General features: G+C 37.1%; 2 protein-coding genes across 3 annotated transcripts in view; both read right to left on the reverse strand.

The window, feature by feature from the left end:
* Positions 1-27273, reverse strand: part of QSER1 (glutamine and serine rich 1) — an 83227-nt gene that overhangs the window by 6664 nt on the left and 49290 nt on the right. For both annotated transcript variants that reach the window (XM_064365048.1, XM_064365047.1), the window contains exons 5-10: positions 18488-18810; positions 17289-17405; positions 16537-16670; positions 14318-14535; positions 3665-3802; positions 947-1044 (exon numbers count right to left, since the gene is read on the reverse strand). In XM_064365048.1, the coding sequence (XP_064221118.1) occupies positions 947-1044; positions 3665-3802; positions 14318-14535; positions 16537-16670; positions 17289-17405; positions 18488-18810 (1028 nt within the window). The remainder of the gene's footprint in view (positions 1-946; positions 1045-3664; positions 3803-14317; positions 14536-16536; positions 16671-17288; positions 17406-18487; positions 18811-27273) is intronic.
* Positions 10969-13798, reverse strand: LOC105717252 (heterogeneous nuclear ribonucleoproteins C1/C2-like). Its single transcript, XM_064365050.1, has one exon. The coding sequence runs from the start codon at positions 12737-12739 to the stop codon at positions 11948-11950; it is 792 nt and encodes a 263-aa protein (XP_064221120.1). The 5' UTR covers positions 12740-13798; the 3' UTR covers positions 10969-11947.

Genomic DNA, 27273 nt, shown 5'->3' on the forward strand with positions numbered 1-27273 from the left:
AGAAATTAGAGATCTGGAGAAACCGACAGGGGTTGCAGGAGGATTTTATTTAATGTGATTACCGGCTTAGCAGAATTGCTTTTTAATTTTGAGCAAAGGACAAAGAAAATGGGGTGCCCTTTTATGCATCTAGGTGGTACTTGGATGACAAAGCCGGAGGCAGGTTTTACAGAGGCCAGAACAAAGAACAGTTAATTAACTTGTGACTTGTTTTGTGATGCACTTTACATTTGAAAAGTAGCATTTTAAGAAACACATTTTGCAGTTTTGAGCCCATTTGCTTTGTTACCTTGCAGCTGGTGTTCAAGAAACACAGGAACTTTTAGATGCCTGGGAACTTTGCTAAGACTGTGGGGTGGATAGATAAGGTTAAATGGTTTACAGGGAGGCAGTTAATATTCTGCCTTAGACAGAGCTGGGGAGGTATTATATTAAACAGCACACAACACAGCAAAATTTACTTTATTATATAGCAACTACAAATTGTAAGGTTTTGTTTTACTATTATTGCTATTATTTAATTCCCTCCTTCATTATAAAAATCACTGTTTCCTCTGATACTGAATAAATGAAGTAAGGGGAATTTTGATAACTGTGCTAAGGAAAAGCTAATTTTAATTATAGATGAAACATGAAAATTTTGAAAAGTGTTATAAGAAAAACAAGATTAAAATACAGTAGTTTAAAGGAAATACTTTCAGAGAACATTTGGAAATTATTTTATAGAAGCTATAATAGATAATTATAAATGCCTAAAAAGTGGATTTAAGTGGAGAAAAGCAAATGATTAACACAAAAGACAAACTAAATGGACTTACAATGAATAAAAATCAAATTCTTGGTGAAAAATTTTATAAGTGAATGATTTTCATAAATTTTCCTTCCTATTATACTTAAGACTATGATTGCCATTGAGTTTTGCTAATAAGTCATCAGAAGGAAATACCTTGAATGATTGATCCAAATGAAGATTCAAAAGAAGTCTCTTTCGGTTATCATTTAGCATGCCATCTATTTTTTTCATATGAGGTAAAAGTAGCTCATCTGAAACAACATCATAATTTAACAGGATAAACTATCAATACTTTTTTAAAAATGAAACTTTTTCTCAAAACATATATCAAAGGTCACTAAATTCATTAGCATATGTAAAATATTGATTGCAAAACATTGTACATGAAGCTTTCTGAACAAAGGTTAACTTGAAAAGTAGATTTATAATAGCAAGTGAGAAAGAGGCAGGTCAGTATGATGATGGGATGAACACTGTATGAGGATCCAAAGTCCTGGGTTTTAGCTGAACTAGAACTGCTGGATAAACCAGAAGTGGATTTTAATAGAATACAACTGATATGTGGCAGCTATGTGACCAGTGGGCAAGCTGCCTAATTTCTACAGACCTCATTTACCCTCTGAACAATCATAGTACAAAATACTAACTGATCTAACAAAACATGACCAAGTGATATTAAGTCACTTTAATTTGAAGCATAGAAAAAGTAGGGGAAGAAAAATGATCAAAACTCAATACCAAAAATATGAATCTAAATAGTTATTTTAGAAAAAATGGGAAGAGTAAAATTATGACAAAGATTCCTATTCAAAGCTTTTGGTTTTCAATTTTATCACTCTGAACTTTAAGCCTCATTAAGAAAAGCACTTTTAGGATATAATTAGTTTTGGTGCAGCATTAAACATTTTAGATTATTAGACTCTTCCTTAATTTGTCAGCATAGTAATTATATTTTATAATACTAACTGCCTCTAATGACATTTCTGAAAAAAAATCCCCAGAATCCAGGTCACAAACTTCACAGCTAAGTAAAATGATTGTTCACATAGTCTTTCTATTAGTAATTAAATCTGTTCTAATACTATATTTACATTCCACAAAAAGAAGTTTTAAACATTTATAACTTAATAACGTTAAATAATTTTCTCCCCTTATATAAGAGAAAAATCAGAGAACACTGATAAACAATTTTTTAAAATCTTTCAAAATATAACCAGAAATGACTATTACAAAGAGAAGCATATTTTATGATGCAAGGAATTTAACATTTAATAGCAAAAATGCTGACCTGGGATTAACTGAGTTTTAATCATGGTTCTTCAACCTCTAACTTGTTCTCTAACTTTAATCTCTTTTGAACTTTAGTTTACAAAAATAAATGTTTTAGACTGGGTAATATCTAAAGTCCCTTCCAGCTCCACATGACTCCAAAATGACTGATATACAGGTTACTGTCTCTGATTATGTGGTAAGAAAAGCACTGTACCAGAAATTAGAAGACTTTTTCTTTTAATCATTTCTCTGCCACTTTCAAGTTTTTGGCCCTTAAGCAAGTCACTTAACCTTTCTGAACCTGTCTTAATCCACAAAATTGCTAAGTTGCTTTAAGGCTAAAATAGAATATGTGTCTAAGTCTGTGAACATAATAAAACAGTATATAGTCATGCACTGCATAATGACATTTTTGGCAAGGATGGACCATTGGTAGTTCCATAAGATACAATGGTAGTTCCATAAGAATATAATGCCATATTCTTACTATACCTTTTATTTTTTTCTTTAAAAAAATCTTTTAAAAAATTTCAACGGCTTTAGGGGTACTGGTAGTTTTGGTTACATGGATGAACTGTATAGTGGTGAAGTCTGGGATTTTAGTGCATCCATCACCCAAGTAGTGTACATTGTACCCCAGTAGGTAGTTTTTCATCCCTTACCCCCTTCTCACCCTCTCCCCTTCTGAGTCTCTGCCTTTGTGTACCCATAGCTTAGCTCCCACTTATAAGTGAGAACATGCGATATTGGTTCTCCATTCCTGAGTTACTTCAGTTAGAATAATGGCCTCCAGTTCTACCCAAGTTGCTGCAAAAGACATTATTTTGCTCTTTTTTATGGCTGAATAGTATTCTGTGATATATATATACTACATTTTCTTTATCCATTCATAGGCTGATGGGCACTTTACAAGTGGGTATGGAATAGGTTGATTCCATATCTTTACAGTTGTGAACTGTGCTGCAATAATACATGTGCAGGTGTCTTTTTGGTATGATTTATTTTCCTTTATGTAGATACTCAGTAGTGGGACTGCTGGTGAAAATGTAAATTAGTTAGTGGGACTGCTGGTGAGAGTATAAATTAGTACAACTGCTATGGAAAACAGTATGTAGAGTTCTCAAATAACTAAAAGGAGTATGTTAATTGGTATAACCCAGTGCATTTACTGGTTTAATACTAATTGATTAGAAAATAATTGCTATGATGTATCTTCCAATAAAGATACAAGTATATGATTTTAATCTTTATGCCACTTTTATCTGGTTCATCTTTCCAATTACTGGAAAATAGAATATACTGACATACAGACCTTCCATGTAATACCAATACTTAGTAAACTATGAGGATGATTAGATTCTAGAATTGGAAGAAACTGGTTAGTAGCTTTACAATTTTCCCATGAGGAGAAAGCAATAAAAGTTTAAATATTTAGACAATGCATGAAAATATATAACCATTTTATAGAATTAAGATGCTATGTATTTAACTCACAATTTATAGGTATATATTAGACAAGCCACATACAAATATGTAACAAACAAGATTTATTTAATTCCAGAAAGTACTACCAAGAAAGAACTACTTAGAAGACTGTACCATTGCTCTTCTCTAAGGCTTGCATTGTGTCAGGGTCCAAGGCAATGCTAACAAGCAATTCCATGTAGCTCTTAAAGGTTTCCTTCATTGCTCTTGTGTTCAAAAAGCGAGTGACAAAGGGAGCTGGAGGATCAAATTCTGGGAGGGAGAAAGGGTTAAATATTAAGTTTTCCTTCCTGACAATTTTAAAAACACTTTTCTCTATAATGAGATCCTAGAAGCAGATTGCAGATACAATTTCTTCAAATTCAAGGCTTTCTCACCTTACCTTTAAAAGGTCAGAGATTCTCAAAGCTGGTTTGCACATCGCAATCATTGCAGAGCTTTGTTAACCATAGAACAAAAAACCAGATTGCTGGACTTCCTAAAACAGAATCTTTGGTAGTGGTAGTGGTGATGAAGCTTAAGTATTATCTCTTAAAAGGCTTCCTAGGTGATGTGTGTGTGTGTGTTCTTTGAGACAGTTTTGCTCTTGTAGTCCAGGCTGGAGTGAAATGGTGCAATCTCTACTCACTGCTACCTCCATCTCCCAGGTTCAAGTGATTCTCCTGCCTCAGTCTCCCAAGTAGCTGGGATTACAGGCACGGACTGCTATGCCCAGCTCTCTCTTTTTTTTTTTTTTTGTAGTTTTAGTAGAGATGGGATTTTACCACGTTGGCCAGGCTGGTCTCAAACTCCAGACCTCAGGTGATCTGCCAGCCTCAGTCTCCCAAAATGCTAGGATTACAGGAATGAGCCACCGTGCTCGGCCCTTCCTAGGTGATTCTGAAGCCCAACACCAGAAAAAGTAGACTGGGTAAGAAACTATTTGTCTTCTGCTAGATTCCATCACAGACATCTGCTGCCAGGTGGTGCTACTCTAGTCTCGATGGTTTCTCTATGTTGAATAGTAAAGAAATCATATGACATCCAATGTATGAGTAATACATAGATTTCCTTTTTATTACTACACAGAAATTACTATAAAATTCTTGCCTATGACATATTAAAATTTTTTAAAGTATGCCATGTGCAGTGGCACGTGACTGTAATCCCAACACTTTGGGAGGCCAAGGTGAGAGAACTGCTTGAGCCCAGGAGTTCGAGACCAGCTTGGGCGACATAGTGGGACATTGTTTTAACTAAAAAATAAAATAAATTAGCCACATGTAGTGGCATGTACCAGTATTCCCAGCTACTTGAGAGGCTGAGGCGTGAGGACTGCTTGAGCCCAGGAGGTTGAGACTGCAGTGAGCTGTGATTGCGCCACTGCACTCAAGCCTGGGAAACAGAGTAAAGACCCTGCCTCATAAAGAAAAGAAAAAAATTGTCTTAATGTAACACAGCCTGTGCACAGAGGAAATTTCATTCCAATCCAATGGGAAGAACTACGAGATTAATTTGTTGAGTGCAGTGGTGCACACCTGTAGTCCCAGCTACTTGGCAGGCTGAGGTGGGAAGACTGAGCCTAGGAGTTCAAGATCAGTCTGGTCAATACAGCAAGATTCATGTCAAAAAAAAAAGGTTGTTTCAATTTTGACTTTTTGTATTCAAATATATAATCAAGTCACACCCTTCAACAGCAGTTTTTAAAGTATTTTTAATGTTGGAGGTATACAGTGGTGGGGGGAGAGGGGAGAGAGAGATTGATTGTGTGTGTGTGTGTGTGTGTCTATATATATATATGTGTCTATATATATAGACACACACACACATATTTATATATGTATATTTTCTTTGTAGAGATGAGTTTTCACTATGTTGCCCAGGCTGTTCTTTAACTCTCAGCCTCAAGTGATCCTCCTGTCTCTGCCTCTGAAACTGCTGAGATTAGCTGTAAGCCACCGTGCCTGGCCTATAGTAGGTATATGTATTTTAAACAGCAGTTCTTAAAGTATGGTCCATGGACCCCAAGACCCTCTCAGTGGTCTCTGATATCAAAACTGTTTTCATAATAATATTAAGATATTATGTACTTTGTTTACTGCATTGCCATTTATAAAACTAATATTGGGCAAAACTGATGGTGACTTACCGTGAATCGAGGCAGTGACAACAAACTGTACTAGCAGTAATATCATCTGCATGACTTTGTCATGTCACTGCCATGTATTTGAAGGGGGAAAAAGGCAGTTTCACTTAAGAATAGTCCTAGGGGCTGGGAATGGTGGCTTATGCCTATAATACCAGCACTTTGGGAGGCCAAGGTGGGAGGATCGCTTGAGGCCAGAAATTCAAGACCAGCCCAGGCAATATAGCAAGATCTCATCTCTACAAAAAATTTTTTAAAATTAGCTAGGTGTGAGGGCATGCGTCTGTAGTCCTAGCTGCTTGGAAGCCTGAGGTGGGAGCATTGTTTGGGCCCAGGAGTTTGAGGCTGCAGTTAGCTAAAAAGGTGCCATTCTGCTCCTGCTGGTGATAGAAAAATACCCCATCTCTAAATTAAAAACAAAAAACAAACCCCAACAACCAGATAGTTTGAGGGCCAGGTGCGGTGACTCATGCCTGTAATCCATGCACTCCGAAAGGCTGAAGCAGGACAATGGCTTGTGGCCAGGAGTTCAAGACTAGCCTGGGCAACATAGTGAGACCCAGTCTCTACAAAAAATTTTAAAATTAGCTGGGCATGGTGGTGCATACCTGTAGTCCTAGCTACTTGGGGGACTGAAGTGAGAAGACTGCTTTGCCAGAAGTTTGAGGTTATCGTGAATTATGATTGAGCTACTGCATTCCAACCTGGGTGACAGAGTGAGGCCTGTTTCTAAAAATAAAAAATTTAAAAAGAGCCTGGCAACATGGCAAAACCTCACCTCTACTAAAAAATATAAAAAATTAGTCAGGTATGGTGGCACACATGCACCTGTAGTCTCAGCTACCCAGGAGGCTGAGGTGGAAGGATCAGCTGAGCTTGGGAGACTAAGGTTGCAGTGAGCCATGATTGTACCACTGCACTCCAGTCTGGGTGACAGAGTGAGACCTTGTGTCAAAAAAAGATAAAATAAAAATAATAGCCCTTGATGAAGCAGTAAAAATTATTAATTTTATGAAATTTCTAGAGCAGACGTCTTTTTAATATTCTGTATGATGAAATAGCAGGTACACATAAAGCACTTCTGTGTAAGTATAATGGGAATGACCAGGAGGAGCACCCATACAATTGTTTGAGTACAAGATGAACTAGCTACTCTTTCCCCCAAGAAACACCATTTTTATTTGAAAGAATGACTGACATATGGACTATGCGTATCCAGACTTGGGTATTTGGCAGACATTTTCTTAAAAATAAATTAAGAGAATCTGTTTATTCAAGGAAAACAATTGACGGTATTTGTTGCCAATGATAAAATTTGAGATTTCAAGTGAAAATTAGAATTCTGGACATCTTCTATCCCCACTGTGAGTTTGACAGCTTCCCAATTTTTAAAGACTTCATTAATGACATCATTCATAGAACTGATGAGTATTATTTTTTTGATAGTGTAAAATGAAATACCTTAACATAAGAACTAGAACCATAAAACTCTTAGAAGAAAATATACGAGTAAATCTTTATGTCCTTGGATTTGGCAGTGGATTCTATGTGAACAAAAGCTGAGCAACAACAACAAAAAAATAGGTAAATTAGGCTTCATCAGAATTTAAAACTTTTGTGCATCAAAGGACATTATCAAGAAAATGAAAAAGACAACCTACAAAATGGGAAGAAACATTTTCAAATTATACATCTAATTAAGGGTTTAATATCCAGAATGTATTTTTTAAAACTCTACAACTTAACAACAAAAAGACAAATAACCCAGTTAAAAAATGGGCAATGGATCTGAATAGACATTTCTCCAAAGAAGATACACAAATGGCCAATAAGGGCGTGGAAAAAACGTTCAACATTATTAGTCATTATAAAAATTCAAACTGAAACCACAATGAGATACCACTTCACACTTGCTAGGATGACTTTTAAAAAACACACATTCACAGAAAATAACAAGTGTTAGCAACGATGTGGAAAAATTGGAAACATCATGCTTTCCTGGTGGGAATATGAAATGGTGTAACCATGTGGAAACAGTTTGGTGGTTCCTCTAAAGGCTAAACATTGAATTAGTATGTGACAATAGTAACAGTTCTGCTTCAGGTATATGCCTCCAAAATTGAAAGTAGGAACTTAGATACTTGTATGCCAATGTTGATTATAGCAATTCAGTTAGCCAAAAGGAGACAATAACCCAAATGTCCATCAATAAAATGTGGTATAAACACACAATGGAATATTATTTAGCTATAAAAAGGAATGAAGTTCTGATATATCCTTTAACATGGATGAACCTTGAAAACATTTTGCTAAGTGAAAGAAGCCAGACACAAAAGGAAAAATATTATGTAATTTCACTTATATGAGATATTTAGAATGGGCAAAATCACAGATACAAAAAGTAGATCAGAGGTTCCCAGTAGACGGAGGAAAAAGTATCAGTAGTTGTTGCTTAATGGTTACAGTTTCTGTTTGAGACGATAAAAGTTTTGGAAATAGAGGTGAGGGTTGGAGGGTTATACAACCCTCACCTCTGTGTATTTAATTAATGCTAATAAATTATATACTTAAAAATGGTTAAAAGGTAAATTTCTATTTAACCACAGAGTTTCAAAGTGTGAAAAAAATGAATTATTGAAAGATCTGTATCACTGAGCTAACTAATATTTTCACATGACCAGTGAACAATGTTATATAACCACTCATGGATGAGAGATATATAAAAGTTAAGACAAACCAATAGATTTTAATGTAATAGCATGAAAACTTGAGAAATTACTATTTGTCAGTATCAGGAGTGTTCATAAGTATCTGAGAAGGCAATTGAAATCTTCCTCCCTTTCCTAATTACATACAATTGCCTTCTCAGTTAAGTATGAACATTCTTGATACTTTAGCCAAATTAACATATAATAACAAACAATGAAGAAGCAGATAGGCACTCATCTCACTAAATACTGTTTTGGAAAGTATAATTGTTTTTTAAAAATACTCACATTAATAAGTAATGGGTTCATTTTAAATAAATAATGGGTTCATTTTAAATAAATATTTTAAAACTTTGTTTGAATTGGTATTTAGTAAATATCAATAGATTTAGCACACAAAACCCAAAGTGTCTGGAACCCTCAACATGTTTGAAGATTCCATTGGAGTCCTGAAACAAAGGGTCTGAAAATCACCAGCCTATAAATTTATGTTTATTATCAACATCTGACTTCCTAAAAGAGCTAAAGCCTGAGAATGCAAAACAAAGAAAAAGGGCACTAAAAATGTTTGCTTAACTTTTGGTGACACCTAGTGGTCACTCAAATTACCAATGAAAAAAATTTTATCTTGTCATTTGAAGAAACTATTACCGAGAGCAAATTCAGAACCCAAACATTTTTATTCTAAGCAGTAGGCATGGCCGCTAACTGCAAAAATTATGAATAATGCCTTCTATAGATATTAGAGGCATTGAATTTCCTTATATATTCTGATGTATATATTTCTTTTTTTCAACCTTTGCCTCCTGGGTCCAAGCGATTCTCCTGCCTCAGCCTCCTGAGTAGCTGGGATTACAGGCGCTTGCCACCATACCTGGCTATTTTTTTGTATTTTCAGTCAAGACGGGGTTTCACTGTGTTGGCCAGGCTGGTCTCAAACGCCTGACGTCAGGTAATCCACCCGCCTTGTCTTCCCAAAGTGCTGGGATTACAGGCATGAGCCACTGTGCCCGGCCTGATGTAAATATTTCTAAACAACCATTCACAAATAGCTTTATTTATTTATTTATTTTTTAAAGAGACAGGGTCTCGCTGTGTTGTCTAGATTGGTCTTGAACTCCTGGGATCAAGCAATCCTTCCTCCTGAGCCTCCCAAGTAGCTGGGAGTATAGGTGTGCACCATTGCACTTGCCCACAAATAACATTTAAAAATAGTACATTTAGACTGGGCACAGTGGCTCATGCCTATAATACCAGTACTTTGGAAGGCCAAAGTGGGAGGATTGCTTGAGCCCAGGAGTTTGAGACCAGTCTGGGCAACAACACAGTGAGACCCTGTGTCTACAAAGATAAACATTTAAAAATTAGCTGGTTGTGGTGGTGCCCACCTGTAGTCCCAGCTACTCGAGAGGATGAGGTGGGAGGATCACTTGAGCCTGGGATGTCGAGGCTACAGTGAGTCATAACTGCACCTCACTGCAGTCCAGCCTAGGCAACAGAGTAAGACCTTGACTCAAAAAATTTAAAAAATAAAAACAGTAAATTTAAAGTAGACTTCAGCACTGAAGAATTTCTTATTATGGTTCTATTTCTAATCAGATAATTTCTAAGATAATCTCTCAAGCAATGATACTTGCAATGTCAGAAACCATACTGGTTGGGCACGGGGGCTCACGCCTGTAATCCCAGCACTTTGGGAGGCCAAGGCAGGCAGATCACTTGAAGTTAGGAGTTCAAGACCAGCTTGACCAACATGGAGAAATCCTGTCTCTACTAAAAATACAAAATTAGCCGGGCATGGTGGCACATGCCTGTAATCCCAGCTACTTGGGAGACTGAGACAGGAGAATCGCTTGAACCCGGGAGGTAAGGTGGTGGTGAGCCAAGATCGTGCCATTGTACTCCAGTCTGGGCAACAAAAGCAAAACTGTGCCTCAAAAAAAAAAAAAAGAAAAGAAACCATCTTGGACATCAACTTCAACCACAGCCCCAACAACTAATTCATCATTCAAGTTCTGCCAAGATTACATCCTGAATTTCTCAACACTGTCCCCTCATCTCCATCTCTGCTGCCACTACTTAGGTTCAGACTCAATTTATGCCTGGATTATGTCTTGTAATTCAAATTCAAATTTCACCATATTGTTTCCCCTATATAAATCCCTCTAAGGACTCTCATTTGCTTATAGGATCCCAAGTTTTTTAGCTTTATTATGGCATACAAGGTCTTTCATCATCCCTTCTTCTTTTCTTTTCTTTTTTTTTTGAGACGGAGTTTTGCTCTTGTTACCCAGGCTGGAGTGCAATGGCATGATCTTGGCTCACCACAACCTCAGCCTCCTAGGTTCATGCAATTCTCCTGCCTCAGCCTCCCGAGTAGCTGGGACTACAGGCGTGCGCCACCATGCCCAGCTAATTTTTGTATTTTTTAGTAGAGACGGGGTTTCACCATGTTGACCAGGATGGTCTCGATCTCTTGACCTCGTGATCCACCCGCCTGGCCTCCCAAAGTGCTGGGATTATAGGCATGAGCCACTGCGCCCCGCCCCCCTTCCTCTTTTCTTATAGTCAGCTTTATGTTCTAGAAAAATTGGGGCCAGCAACCTTTTAGGGCTATAGATAAATATTTTAGGTTTTGCTTGTCATATGGTCTCTGTTGAACTACTCAAATCTGCCACTGTAGTGGGAAAGCAACTGTATGGAAATATGCAAATGAACCGATGCGGCTGTGTTCCAATAAAACTATAAAAACAGGCAGAGGGTCAGATTCAGTTTGCAAGCCATTTGGCAACCTCTGTACAGACTACTGAACAACTTAAAATTTCTTCTTTTTTTTCCCTCCAAATTCCTGGTTTAATAAGGACTTGTTTATTTTGAGAAAAAAGGTCCCAAACATCAGACTGTTCACAAAAATAACCCACAGTATCAACTTCAGAAAACAAATCTTAAGACTGTAACACTAATTATCTTTTTACAGGATGCATTTGACATGCCAACGCTCATTCACAAAAATACATGGTTACATTTGTGTTGAACTGCCCCATACAGCACACTAATGTTGGGGTGTAACACACATATTTCTAACTCAAAGCTGCTTTCAGGAGCTACTCAACTAAATAAGATTGCCTTTGCAGTTAGGGAAGCAACTACTGAACTTATGTATGAATGAAAAGAACTATACTCCCTACATAACAAGAGATTATTTTAGAGACAGTTGATAAAAACAATACATCCTTTTTATTGTTAAGTCATCAGAGGCATCAAAATTAAAACCAAAAATTACAGGGTAAGACTTAACAAAACTACTAGGAGTGTCCAAGGAAGTGAAAATGGGACTAGGTACAGGGAAATATGAATTAATGTAGATGGGAAGGACAAGGATGGGGAGAACAGTGAGCATGTGCTGAAGATACTAGGGAAGAGGATCTGGTGAAAAATTTGATCTTAGACACAGGATAAGGGGTAAGATTTCTAAACCCCCACTATGTGCTTAAGAGTCATCCTCGCCACTGGCAATATCTCTGTCATTCTCTCCTTCCTCAGCCTCTTTTTTATCATCCTTGATCAACTCCAGCTGGTCATCCCTCCATCTTCATTATCATCATCATCATTCAGTAGGTCCCCCTCCTCAGCAGAGTCATCTGCACCCCCCTGAGACTCCATCTTCACATTAGTCTCATCTTTCTTTACAGAGCTGCTGCTCGGCTCCTCTTCTGACTTACTGTTCTTCATCTCTACTGCTTGTTTGCTCTGTTCCTTTTCCATTTTTTCCAGGAGAGAATCTACTTTTTGTTTTATCTGGGTCAACTCCTTCTTAATGGCCTGAAGGTCATCTCCTTTCAACTTTCCAGACTTGGAAGATCCCTGCTGTCCACTCTTGGAATTGAAGCCACTTTTGCCCCCTTGTGAGGTGTTTCCTGATACACGCTGATGTTTCAAGGGCACTACATCCTGAGCAATAGGAGGAGGAGGAGGTACACGTGCTGGGTAACTGTACATCCTATCATAATAATCCCATTGAAAGTCATAGTCCAAGTCAAAAGAGGAGCTGAGTAGAGGGGATGGAGAAGGGTGTTCTGTTACTGACCCATACATCTGCACTGTAGATTGTTTCACACCTGCTTTTCCTCGGTTCACTTTTGGCTCTGCAGCCAGGTTAATACCTAAAACCTGGCCAGCAATCATTCTGCCATCCTTTCCTGCTGCAGCAGCTCGGGCATTTCTCTCATTAACATATTGAACGAAGGTAAAGCCCTTATGAAAAGAGCAGCCCACAATTTTGGAAAAGATTGCCTCCACATCAGATTTCTTGATCACAAGAGTGTTGAGATTCCCAATGAACACACGGGAGTTCATGGAGTGAGGATCTGTCTTGTTGGTAACATTGCTGGCCACTGTGTTTGATGATAAGGTTTCTTACAAAGCCGAAAATGGAGCTGAAGATCAAAAAAACTCACTCAAGCAAAGTTCCACTAACATATATTTCAAGTGTTTTGTAACCAGGAGGGGTAGGAAGAAGAGATTCGATTCTGAGTCTTCTACTCCCAGGTCCTACACGGAGAAGCCGACTGCTGCTTGAGGTAGGCAACGCGGCTACAACCGCTCAGTTTTCGTCTCTTCACCGAAATTTCTTACATATATCACACACCATGCTTTGGGTGCTGGTACATTCTTATGTTTTACAAGTATCTCAGTTTTAACTTCTAATCTAGTAAATAACAATAGATATACCTACATAAATGCTTTTTAGATCTTCAATAATTTTTAAGACTGTAAAATGGTTCTAAGGTCAAGAAGTTTGGTAACATATTTCAATCTTTATATTTTATAAAAAAAGAAAACTAAGAGAGGATAGCCTAACTTAGTCATAGGTACATGGTTAGCTAGTGGCAGGTATATAGTAGTATGCACTTTATATATTAAATAATATAGTTGTATACATTACTAAATATATTACTATATTATAGTTTGAGCTCCTCTTTCCTAGGCTTAATTATTCTTTTCTTCTTGTGTAAACTTAGACTCAAATGTTTAGAACTAGGCTGGGCGCAGTGGCTTGTGCCCCTAATCCCAGCAGTTTGGTAGGCTAAGGCAGGAAGACTGCTTGAGCCCAGGAGTTTGAGACCATCCTGGGCAACAAAGCAAGAACCCGCCTCTTAAAAAAAAAAATCAGCTGGGCATAGTGGTGCATACCTATAGTCCCAGCTACTTTGAAGGCTGAGCTAGGAGAATTGCTTGAGCCCAGGAGTTCAAAGCTGCAGTGAGCTAGGATCATGCCACAGCACTTCAGCCTGAGTGACAGAGACCCTGTCTCATAAAAGAAAAATTTAGAACTAGATGATTCTTTTTTTTTTTTTTTTGAGATGGAGTTTCACTCTTGTTACCCAGGCTGGAGTGCAATAGCGTGATCTTGGCTCACTGCAACCTCCGCCTCCTGGGTTCAGGCAATTTTCCTGCCTCAGCTTCCTGAGTAGCTGGGATTACAGGCACACGCCACCATGCCCAGCTAATTTTTTATATTTTTAGTTGAGACGGGGTTTCACCATGTTGACCAGGATGGTCTCGATCTCTTGACCTCGTGATCCACCTGCCTCGGCCTCCCAAAGTGCTGGGATTACAGGCGTGAGCCAGAACTAGATGATTCTTAGTAATCATCTGATCTAACCTCCGTCTCATTCAAAGAGTTGAGATAACTGGCATTACCTAGGTGAGTTCTGCCTTTTCTATTTACAAGGCTGCATGTGTGGGCCAATTGTGCTTCAGTTCGTATGTTCAGGGAATGTGAACTTACTTTCATAAAAATCTAAGCAGAATTTATTAGGTAGATAAATTCCCTGAAAAATAAATATGTATTGAATCATCAGCATCACTGCTCCTCGCCACTCATGTAGACAATCTAAAGTTATCAGGGTAGCCATTTCATGGAAAACTCACCCTCATCATCACTACTACTAGTATGGATCTCAGGAGATGAGTCAGATTGGGATGATGAAAATTCTTCTTTCCATTTTTTACGTTTCTTTGGTGGTGGCTCAGCCTTTACTTTTAGCTGTTTAACTTTGGGTTTCACAGAAGGGGCTTTTGTAGTTGTAGTTTTTGATGTTGGAGGATCAGAAGTTTTACTGCCACTACTTGGCTTAGCTTGAACAGTTCTGCAATGTTATAAACAAACTTCATTAACACACTGAAATCTTGTTAAACTGAAATGAAATACAAAAATAAAAGAGAATCACAGAAAAAGTTTATCTAATTATCCTCACCAATACCTCCAAAATATACAGCCCAAGTCCTATACATCTCAATGGTGATTCCCATAAAATTTTCTTAAAATACATTGTTTTTGTCAATAGCATTCAATATTCAGTTATTAAGATTCCTTATTTCTACTTCTCCATTCCCCTCCTTGATTTAAGGATTTATTTCCCAGAGACTATGAGGCTGTACAACAGCTGACCAATGGGCTTAGGAAGGTAATGAATGATATACCATAACTACCATATCTAGCTCTGACTCTAAGAAACTTTACAGGCTCTGGTGGTGTTAGGTTTTGATGTAGAAACCCAAATGTGGCCAGGTGCGGTGGTTCAGGCCTGTAATCCTAGCACTTTGGGAGGCCAAGGCGGATAGATCAGCTGCTCAGGAGTTTGAGACCAGCCTGGCCAACATAGTGAAACCCCACCTCTACTAAAAATACAAAAATTAGCCAAGTATGGTGGCATGCACCTATAGTCCCAGCTGCTCAGGAGGCTAAGGCAGGAGAATTGCTTGAATCTGGGAGGTGGAAGCTGCAGCAAGCCACTGCACTCCAGCCTGGGCAACAGAGTGAAACTGTCTCAAAAAAAAAAAAAAATCCCAAATGCATCTGTCCTAGAGGCCCTCAAGATTTGCTCTATGCCAGCTTAGTATGGTGGCTCAAACCTGTAATCCCAGCACTTTGGGAGGTCGAGGCGGGCAAATCACTTGAGCCCAAGAGTTCAAGACCAGCCTGGGCAACGTGGTAAAATCCCTTCCCTATAAAAATTAGTTGGGCACGATGGTGCACACCTGTAGTCCCAGTTACCTGGGAGGTGGAGGCAGGAGGATCACCTGAGCCTGGGAGGTTGAGGCTACAGTGCTGTGATCACACCACTATACTGCAGCCTTACTGACAGAGCGAGACCCTGTCTCAAATAAAAAAGATTTGCTCTCTGCCAGGTCTGAAGATTTGAGTGGATAAAATTCCATCATAAAAATAAGGTGAGCTGCTTCCAGTAGGTGGGAATGTTAATAGAACTGCACCTGCTTGGCACTAGATTAAGAATATTTAGGATCAGGCTGGGTGTGGTGGCTCACGCCTGTAATCCCAGCACTTTGGGAGGCCGAGGCGGGTGGATCACGAGGTCAAGAGATCGAGACCATCCTGGTCAACATGGTGAAACACTGTCTCTACTAAAAATACAAAAAATTAGCTGGGCATGGTGGCGTGTGCCTGTAATCCCAGCTACTCAGGAAGCTGAGGGAGGAGAATTGCCTGAACCCAGGAGGCGGAGGTTGCGATGAGCCAAGATCACGCTATTGCACTCCAGCCTGGGTAACAAGAGCGAAACTCCGTCTCCAAAAAAAAAAAAAAAAGAATATCTAGGATCATACCTGCTTTTTCATACAGACCACAGAGTTAAGTCTGTTACTTTCCAGATTCATGCTCCAGACAACCCAGAGTCACATTAATATACAATAATAATTCTATTGTGTACACTTGTCCAGTAATGTAAAGTTCTCATAGTATTTTTTTCTCAAAAATTATTTTAAATTTAATTCACTTTATTATTTTAATTTTATAGATGTAAAAGGGGGCTTCAGGAATGTTGTCTTCTCTAGGTCACAAAAAACTGGGCTCAAACTTTTTGCCTCTACAATTTTTTTTATTATACTAGGGTGACACCAAAAGGACTCAAGGAAAAGAAAGCTCATGGTTACACCACCGGTGTAACCATGAGCTTACAGTGCCCATCTCACACTTTCAAAATAATCACTTATTTCATCAGACACTGAATTTTTTGACTTGTGTATAATAAAAAAGAAATCACTTTAATTGATATACTCCTTTATACATTGGTATCATCAAGAATACACCAACATATATGCACAAATATATCACCTAAGAAAACAAATACCTGATAGCTTGTGAAGGTTTGTTTCTTGGCTTTTTAGAACACACTCTGACATATTCCTTCTTGTTTGCATTTTCGATGAACTTCACATATATTCTTTTGTATTTACTCTTTGCATCTCCAAAATATCCAAGATACTAAGGAGAGAAACACTTTGTTACATGATTGTACAATCTACATATAAATGCTACTTTGTTAGTTTGATTGACTATTGCATAGCCAACTTTCAAGTTTTCTAAAATGCAGCTCTGGCCAGGCTAATTTCACCCTCTAAAAAACTGATCCCAGCCTCATTGATTTCATATGCACAAGCCCATATGTACAAGCAATCTCATTTGGCAGATTCTTACTTCCAGCTACATAAGCATGACAGAGTAACTTCCATCAGTCTTCTGGTAAATCAGGATATTTGACTAGTAGAATAATCAATATAAAGGAGTCTCTGAGTCTGTCTGAACCCTTCATAGGCTAACATTAACCCCTTTCCTTTATTAAAAAAAAAAGGTTAATCAACGGTACAAGGTCATTTAATTTTAAGTAGCTAATATTTAACAAATGACTTTATTTTTATATCAGACTATCAAAGAGTATCAATATTCCAGTTCAAATTATATGCTATTTTTCTTTTTTGTTCTTTTTTATATGCTATTTTATATAAAAAACAGTGAATATAAAATACTTCTAAATTTAAATAATTCTGTTTTTTCCAGGACCACTGTCAAAATAAGGCTAATGTAAACATGCATTTTACTTACACTATTTGTAGCAGCAAATTCTCTTTGACCATCGCGAATTTCAGGAACAAATTTCTGTAATAAAGCTTTTTGTACTTTCCAAATAGCTGGAGGTTCTTTTCCGGTTTTTAAAGCCTCCTGTATTAACCAGAATTAATGATATTTATAGAACACAGCAACATATTTTAGATCTTAGAATTTTAGAGATAAAAGGAATCTGAAAGACCTACCTTAGCTCAACCTTTTGTCTAACCTGTACCTGATATTCTGCAATAATTCTTATAAGCTGGTTAGGTTATTCAGTCTCTGCTTAAATTATTTTAGAAATAGGGAGTTCACTAACACACAAAGTAACCCATTACCCATTTGTACAGCTAAAACTATTGGAAAGTTTTCTGCTAATGACACTGTCCTATGTACATATTTTAAAAGACCATAAACAAATGTTAAAATATTAAAAGTAGTTAAATGTGAATGGCAGGAATACAGATACTTGAATGTTATATTCCTCACTGCACTTTTTAATGCCATTCCAAGGTTTTTTAAAAATGCAAAAGTGGCTGGATGTAGTGGCTCATCCCTGTAATCCCAGCACTTTGGGAGGCAAAGATGGGAGGATTGCTTGAGGCCAAGAGTTTGAGACCAGCCTGGCCAATACAGCAAGACCCATCTCTATTTTTAAAAATACATAAAAAGGCAAATGCAAAACAAGCAAACAGAATCCCCAAAATATGTTATTTTAAACACAGCTAAAACTTTCTTACATAAAATTATTACATTCTATTCATGGTTCTTCTATTACTTGAAATTATTAAATTAAATCAAATTCTACTTTTATGTGATAGTCCTCTGTTATTTTTGTTTAAACTTTTAAATTATATAAATAATGTTTTTCTCCAAACTACTAATAATGAGTTGGGAACCTTTAAAAAAAAATCAACATTTTAAAACTACTATAATTACTAGTACTGAAATGCAACTGACTACATTTGTACAGAAATACATAAAACTAAGCTAAAGTTAAAATTATCTCCAATGAATTCCTTTTTTAAAATATCTCAAATCTACTCTCTTAATAGTTTGATTTTATCAAACACTTATAACTTAGGATAAAACTATCTATAATTCAAAGTAGATGCATGCTATTGAAGTCATAATGAAGGCTATCACAGGCACACCAACTAAACTATGACCTTTACACTGGTGAACGTTGACATCACCTTAAAAGTCTCTATGTCTTCTATCTTTACCACAAATTCATCACGCTCTCTGTATTGGCCTTCTCCTCCACTTTCTTCGTTCTCCTCATCTGTAAAACCTTCTATGGCGACAGTGTCCTGTCCTTTTGCAAACTGGTCTGAAGGAAGACCATCAAGTTCAGTGGGCTTTGAGGATTCTGAAGAGCTTATATTTTCCAGAATATTTACTGCATATGAAGTAGAGTGGAGAGGTTCTTGCTTAACTGCACCCACAGTGGTGGAGGAAGTAGTAGCAGTACCAGTAGTACTGGCAGTTGGGCTAGTAGTTGCCACCTGTAGGGCTTCTGAAATGAAACCAAGCAAATGCAAATCAGTATTACAAATATTTAAACACTTACTTGTTTTGTGTAAAATTCAAACAGTTTAAAAAGAAAGACATGATTATTTTGTAACTAAATTGGTTGAAACAAAACCACAGGAAGAAATTAGACAAGAGATGTTAATTTCCAAGAATCAAAGACATGAGAATTGAGTCTGGATGACAAGTAGAGTGCAAACCTGCAACTATCTCCTACCCTCCCGCCGCCAATTCCATATAAGTAGAGCAAAACTATTTTTAGAAGAAGAGGCTGGGTGCAGTGGCTTATGCCTGTAGTCCCAGCCTTATTAAAAAAAAAAAAATTAGCTGAGCATAATTAGGAGGATGAGACACAAAAATTGCTTGAGGCCAAGAGTTCAAGGGTTACAGTGAGCTATGATGGTGTCACTGCACTCCAGCCTGGGTGCCAAAGCAAGACCCAACCTAAAAAAATAAGTAGATGATAAGGAAGGGTCAGACAACCAAAACTGTGACTCTTCATAGAAGATGAAAAACCAATTACATGTGGGAAAACAAAACCACCCCCAAAACATTCTGAAACAGCACTAGAAGCTATCAAAACTAAAATGATTATAAAGTAATGCTATGAAAAACTGTATGCCAACAAATTAAATAACGTAGATGCAATGGACAAATTCCTAGAAAGAAACAATACTAAAAAAGACTCTGGAAAAAATAGGAAATTTGATTACCCCAATGTGAACTAAACAGAATAAAAGTAATTTTAAAACATCCCACAAAGAAAAGCACAGGCTCATATGGCTTTACTGGAGAATTCTATCAACAATTAAAGGAGAATGTCAATCGTTTATGCACTCCAAACAATAGGAGGAAACACTTCCCAACTCATTCAGTGAGTATTATTCCAATACCAAAACCAGACAAAAACAGCATGAGAAAACTATAGACCAATATCCCCTTAGTATATAAATGCAAAAACGCATAATGAAATACTGGCAAATCCAACATACAAAAAGAATCATACAGTATGACCACGTGGATTTTATCTTAGGAATGCAAAGTTAGTTTAACGCCTGAAAATCAATGTAATATGCTATGTTAATAGAAAACAGCGTAAGAGCACAGGATCATCTCAACAGGTGCAGAAAAAGCATCTGACAAAATTTAACACCCTTTCATGATAAAAACATTCAACTTGGAACTTCCTCAACTTTATAGAGCACATTTAGAAAAAAATCAGTAACTAACATTATACTTAGTAGTGAAAACTGTATGCTTTCCCTCTAAGAAGGATGTCTTAAGAAGCAAAGCTGTATTTGCAGATGACATGATCTTATATATAGAAAATCCCAAGGGCTGGGTGTGGTGGCTCCTGCCTGTAATCCCAGTACTTTGGGAGGCTGAGGTGGTGGATCACCTGAGGTCAGGAGTTTGAGACCAGTCTGGCCAACATGGTGAAACCCCATCTCTACTAAAAATACAAAAAAAAATTAGCTGGGGTGGTGGCACGTGCCTGTAATCTCAGCTACTTGGGAGGCTGAGGCAGGAGAATCGCTTGAACCAGGGAGGCAGAGGTTGCCATGAGCCAAGATTGCACCACTACACTCCAGCCTGGGCAGCAACAAGAGCAAAAACTGTCTCAAAAAAAAAAAAAAAAAAAAAAGAAAAAGAAAAAAAAGAAAATCCCAAAGAATATATTGAAAAACTATTAGAACTAATAAATGAGTTCAGCAATATTGTAGGGTACAAGATCAACATATAAAAATCAAATGTATTTCTATACACTTGCAGTAAACAACCCAAAAATAAAATTAACAACACAATTCCAGGCCGGGTGCAGTGGCTCATGCCTGTAATCCCAGCACTCTGGGTGGCTGAGGCAGGCGGATCACGAGGTCAGGAGTTTCAGACCAGCCTGGCCAGTGTGGTGAAACCCCATTATAACTAAAAATACAAAAACTAGCCTGGCGTGGTGGCGCACACCTGTAGTCCCAGCTACTCGGGAGGCTGAGGCAGAAAAATCACTTGAACCCAGGAGGCGAAGGTTGCAGTGAGCCGAGATCAAGCCACTGCACTCCAGCCTGGGTGACAGAGTGAGAACACGATGCCATTTACAATAGCATCAAAAGTAATATTTAGGAATAAATTTAACAAAAGAACTGCAAAACTTACACTGTAAAAACTATAAAAACGCTGTTCAAAGACATTATAGATGAATTAACTGGAAAAACCCTCCTATGTTCATGGATGAGAAGATGGCAACACTGTTAACATGGCAATGTTCCCCAAACTGATCTATCGAATCAACCCAATTCCTATAAAAATCCAAGCTTCATTTTTTACAAAAATTGACAAATTGTTCCTGAAATTCATATGGAAATGAAAGAGACCCAGAATAGTCAAAACAATCTTGAAAAAAGAACAAAGTTGGAAGACTGGCATTTCTCAATTTCAAAACTTACTGTAAAGCTACAGAATTACAGACTGATACTGACATGGACATACATAGATAGAGATCAATGGAATAGAATGTAAGTTTGGAAATAAACACCTATACTTATAAGCAAATGATTTTCAAAAAAGATGCCAGAACCATTCAATGAGAAAGAATAGTTAAAAATATAGACAATAACAAATGTTAGCAAAAATGTGGAATGAATGGAATCCTTATGTATCACTGATGAAAATGTAAAATGGTACAGCCACATTGGAAAATAGTTTGGCCATTCCTCTATTAAGCATACAGTTATATGATTGAGGAATTCCACTTCTGGATGTATATTCTAGAGATAATAAACATCCACACAAAAATTTGTACACAGATGTTTACAGATTTATTCATAATAGCCAAAAATTCTATTAATGGATAACTGAATATACAAAATGTGGTATATCCATATTATTAGGGAATAAAAAGGAATTAGATACTGATACATGCTACAATATGGATAAACCCTGAAAACATTATGCTAAATGAAAGAAGCCAGTTACAGAAGGTCACATATTATAGGATGAAACATCCCACATAGTCAATGAAACATCCCAAACAGTCAAATCCAAAGAAAGATTTGGGGTTGCCTATAGCTGGGTATGGGTATGGGAATTAACTCCTTAATGGATACAGGGTTTGTTTTTGAATGATGGAAATGCTGCACAAGTCTATGAACCATTGAATTGTACACTTTAATAAATGGGTAGATCTTATGGTATAGTGAATTATAATTCAATAAAACTATTAAAAATATTTTGAATACCAGAGCTGATAGAGGAACTCTGGGTTGAGTAACAAATATAAAGAACATGTAGCATTCCAGTGGTAAGTCTGAATAATACTGATGAACTAAAATAATCACATATACAACAATAAGTAAATAAAAATGGGAAGGCCAGGCCAGGTGCAATGGCTCATGCCTGTAATCCCAGGCCAAGGCGGGCAGATCACTTGAGGTCAGGAGTTCGAAACCAGGCTGGCCAACATGGTAAAACCCCTTGTCTACTAAAATACAAAAATTAGACAGGCATAGTGGCAGGCAACAGTTATCTTAGCTACTCAGGAGGCTGAATCAGGAGAATCACTTGAACCTGGGAGGCAGAGGTGGCAGTGAGCCAAAATTGAGCCACTGTACTCCAGCCTGGGCAACAAAGCAAGACTCCCTCTCAAAAAAAAAAAAAAAAAAAAAAAGGAGGTGTGGGGAAGGTCAGTGATCCCCTTACTTGTACTAAGATGTAGGCAGAAGGGGTGTTTGGCCATAGGCTAAAATGCAAAAGCTGTATTCTGAAGAAAGTGAATTCTAAAAGGAAACCAAAGCAGAACCTGAGGCAAATCCAGACCTCCAACACAGAAGAAGTGGAAATGCAGACTGGCAGGGGAAATCCATGAACTAAAGTGCTTGACAGCTAGAGTAAAGACCTCTGTATTGCTACCAGCCAGCCTACCTGTTCTTGTACCAAGTTAAAGCTATCCTTGTACATTTATACACTTCCTAAGCAAGGGAAAAGGCCTGTTGAGGAAATACAGATGAATATTCTAATCATGGTAGGAGCCCATACTATACTATTTTATCCTAATGTAATATATTTCTATAATGCTATAGTTACACTATTATACTTTTCTGTCACAAAAATATGTATGTAATTGGAAACTGATTTGTAACTGAAGGCTCAAAATCTATTTCTAACATTATATAAATGGACAGTTGATCCACATTAATCTTTTCACATTTTGACAAGTATTAAATGTAAAAATCATGCTTCTGTTGCATATGACACTTTAAAATTATTCATTTATGGACCCATAGATATTACTTATTGAGATAGATTTTACAACCAATTTTATTTGTCCTTCACTTTTATTGCTATAAGAACTGAGAAACCATGTTCATATAAATAATGGCTAAATTAAGGAATAAAAGTGACTTTGTTATAGCAATGTCATTGACTTCTGCATATACTTTTTAAGTTATATGGCAAAACAAATCACATAGCTATCTGTGAACAAAAACAGAGATGCTGCAGCAGACTCTGAAAAAAGGAAATACTAAAGGACATGCTTTAGTCAGATGCAAAATAATCCCAAGAAGCTATGAAGTACAGGAATGAATGAAGGGTACTGGGAAATATATAAGTAAATGTAAACAAATGACTATTTAAAAGACTATTAATGATGACAGAATTAAATAGGTAGTAACAATAACATTTATGTCAGGAGGGGATTAAGTGGAGCTCCAGTGTTCAAAACTTTGTATTATCCAGAAAGAGTAAGATATTGACAGATTTGGAGAAGCTGTAAGTGCATGTTGTAATTTCTATTGTAACCAATCAAAGAACAGAACTATTTCACCAAAATAATCAGGGGATGTGCAGCAAGATAAAGGTATGAATAAAGCAAGATTCATCATGTAATGATTATTGAAATAGATGATGCCCCTGAATTGGGTTTCATTATGCCAAGCTTTGTACTTTTGTATATGTTTCAAAATTTCCATAAAAAAAGCAATTAAAAAAATAATGTATAACTTCCAAATTAGTAGAGAGAAAGTTCATCAATACTTTATTTATATGTCCTTTATAGGAAGTTTTAAAACAAACCAAAATATAGTCTTTTTTTTTTTTTCCAGAGATAGCATCCAGCTCTGTCACCCAGGCTGGAGTGCATTGTGTGATTATAGCTCACTGCAGCCTCAAACTCCTGGGCTCATGCAATACTCCTGCCTCAGGCTCCCCAGTAGCTAGGATGACAGGCACATGCCACCATGCCCAGCTGTTTTTGTTGTTGTTTTGTTTTGTAGACATAGGGTATCACTATGTTTCCCCAGCTAAAAACTATAGTCTTTAGAGATGCATACATAGATGGTAAAATTATATTAAGAAAAGTAAGGAAGTGATTACCATCCAAGTCAGTGATTTGCTGTAGGGGTTAAGAGTGGGTTTGATTTAATACTCAATTAATTTTGATACTTTCTTGCTTTCCAATGAATAACATTTAACACTATCAATTTGCTTCTTTGTACCACACTCTTGCCACATCCTGTTAGTTTGGGTACATAATACTCCACTGTCCATTCCAATTAGTTTGTCATCTCTGTTTGGTTTCCTTTTTAAGAGAAGAGTTATTTAAGAAGGGTGAGTTTTTCTTGGTTCCTTTCTTCTTTCTTGAAATGGCTGCACTGTACCCATGGAATAAGGCTTGTATAATGTCTGCATTTTCAAATTTGTGGAAGTTTTATTTTGTATTTTTCTTTATGCATGTTTAATTTTTATATGTGGGTCATATTTCACAAGAAAAAATGTTTTTTCTTGTGAAAAAACAAACATAGATATGGAAACTATACTAAAAAATGCTAACAACAGCAAAATTAGTATGAGAATATTAAAAACAGAAATCATTAAGTGGGGAAAAAGAGAGATTTTATTATGGTAAAAGGAAACTTAACTGTAGTAAAATTTTGCACTGAATTACATGGGTTCAAAATATCAAGTAAACAGTGTTAGAAAAATAATATAATGGGAAGCTTTAACACACCTTTCTCAGGAATCAACAGATCAAGCAATCTAAAAACAAATAAGGATAGAAAGGAGTTTTAAAAACTTTTTATTATTATAAAATTTTAGACTATACAAAAGTAGAGAATACAAACCCTACTATAACCCAGCTGTAAGAAGCATAAACATTTTGGTTTATCTGTTTAATCCATCCATCACTCCCTTTTTTATTTGTTGGGATATTTTAAGCCAAATTCCATACATGTCATTTACTTTTAAAATATACATATATGTAAACATTTTCTTAAATAACCCATTGTCATGTATTAAATTTAAAAAAGTAAAGGATTTGAACACTATTAATAAAATCTATTGGAACTTAGTAGTTATAAAAAATAAAATCTGTTAGCACTTAGTATTTATAAAAATTGGAATATTTATAAAAATGGACCATTTACCAAGCTACTAACAAAATTTCCATAAATTTCAAAATGTGGACATATTCTCTGAACATAAAGGAGTCAAATTAATAATTAAAACAAAAACTACTAGGAAACAGACAAGGAACCCCTAACCATTCTTCATAACTCCTGGGGTAAAAAGGAAATCAAAACTGAAATGACTCACGCCTGTAATCCCAGCACTTTGGGAGGCCGAGGCAGGTGGATCACGAGGTCAAGAGATCGAGAGCATCCTGGTCAACATGGTGAAACCCCGTCTCTACTAAAAATACAAAAAATTAGCTGGGCATGGTGGCGCGTGCCTGTAATCCCAGCTACTCAGGAGGCTGAGGCAGGAGAATTGCTTGAACCCAGGAGGCGGAGGTTGCGGTGAGCTGAGATCACGCCATTGCACTCCGGCCTGGGTAACAAGAGCGAAACTCCGTCTCAAAAAAAAAAAAAACTGAAATAATAAACCAGTTAGGAAACAAAGTGAGAGCATTATAAACTGAAACCTGTGCGATATGGTCAAAGTGTGGTGCAAAGAAGAAAACTTACAGCTTAAATGCCATTCATTAGACAGAAAATACAAAAATAAACTATTAAACTCAAGAAGCCAGGAAGAAATTATCAAAGTACACCCCAGGAATATAGGGTAAAAGAATTAAGATAAAAACAGACATAAAGAAAAAGAGTAAAAAATAACAGGAGCAAAATAATAAAAGTAGTTTGTTCTTCGAAAAGAACCATTTAGTAGGCAAAACCTTTCACAGACTGACGAGGAAAAACACAAATAATTATTTAGAGGAATAAAGAGGGTATAACTACAGAGGCAGAAGAGACTAAAACTTTGGGAATACTATGAACAACTTTATAAAACAAATTTTAAAATCTAAATGAATGATTTTCCTAGAAAATGTAACTTTTTTTTTTTTTTTTTTTTTTTTTGAGACAGAGTTTCGCTCTTGTTACCCAGGCTGGAGTGCAATGGCGCAATCTCAGCTCACCGCAACCTCTGCCTCCTGGGTTCAGGCAATTCTCCTGCCTCAGCCTCCTGAGTAGCTGGGATTACAGGCACGCGCCACCATGCCCAGCTAATTTTTTGTATTTTTAGTAGAGACGGGGTTTCACCATGTTGACCAAGATGGTCTCGATCTCTTGACCTCATGATTCACCCGCCTCGGCCTCCCAAAGTGCTGGGATTACAGGCGTGAGCCACCGCGCCCGGCCCCGAAAATGTAACTTTCTTAAATTGACCTAGACAGACCAAGCGACCTCAGGAAAAACTGGAAAGACGGTTAGATCCATTCTTGGAAAGTTTTATCAAATCCCTATTATGTATTATAAAGTTGCAAAGCTTAGACGAACATAAAAATTTTTCCAGTTTAATTTGTAACACCAATGTAATAATCCTGAATACAAAAGTGAGTCAGATTAAGACAAAAAAATACTATAAGCTAATCTCACTTATGAATCTAAGTATAAAAATCTCAAATAAAATACTAGCAAGTTAAATCTTCCAACAGATTAAAATAATTTGTCACGACCAAGCAGGGATCATGACAGTCCCTAAGCAGAACTATAGCAACAAAACTTCAAGAAAAACTTTTCTGGCCAGAGAAATGGGTAAAGAAGCCCTGTGCAAGGCTAAGAGTAAAAGGGAAAATCTGTTTCTTTTTTCTCTTTTTCGCTTCCAACTCCGTCCAGAGAGGATCCCAAGTCACAGAGCTGAAATGCAGTGATAATGAATCAGAAATCTAAAACCCTAACAGAACACTTGTCTTTTTGGTGAAAGGAACCCAGAAACAAGGCCCCTAAGGCATTAAGAGCATAGGGAGAATTCCTGTTCCTTCTTTTCTCTCACTGCATTGCCCCAAGGGCAGTCCCAGCTGCAGAGAATTGTGTCAAAGCATGGGCAGATAAATCTCAAAAAAAAAAAAAAATCCCAGTCTTCTAGGCAAATGACTAGGAAAAGGGGCCCTGGGATCTGGGCAGTGTGGGAAAAATCCCAAGGAAAAGGGAGCTGGAGAATGGGATCTTCTCAT

Source organism: Aotus nancymaae, unplaced genomic scaffold (assembly GCF_030222135.1).
Source record: "Aotus nancymaae isolate 86718 unplaced genomic scaffold, 86718_ANA_hifiasm-v0.15.2.pri h1tg000059l, whole genome shotgun sequence".
In the NCBI taxonomy this organism is placed as follows: domain Eukaryota; kingdom Metazoa; phylum Chordata; class Mammalia; order Primates; family Aotidae; genus Aotus; species Aotus nancymaae.

Excerpts from the sequence above, each read along its gene's own strand:
- LOC105717252 (XM_064365050.1), bottom strand. The coding sequence starts at position 12,739 with ATGAACTCCCGTGTGTTCATTGGGAATCTCAACACTCTTGTGATCAAG.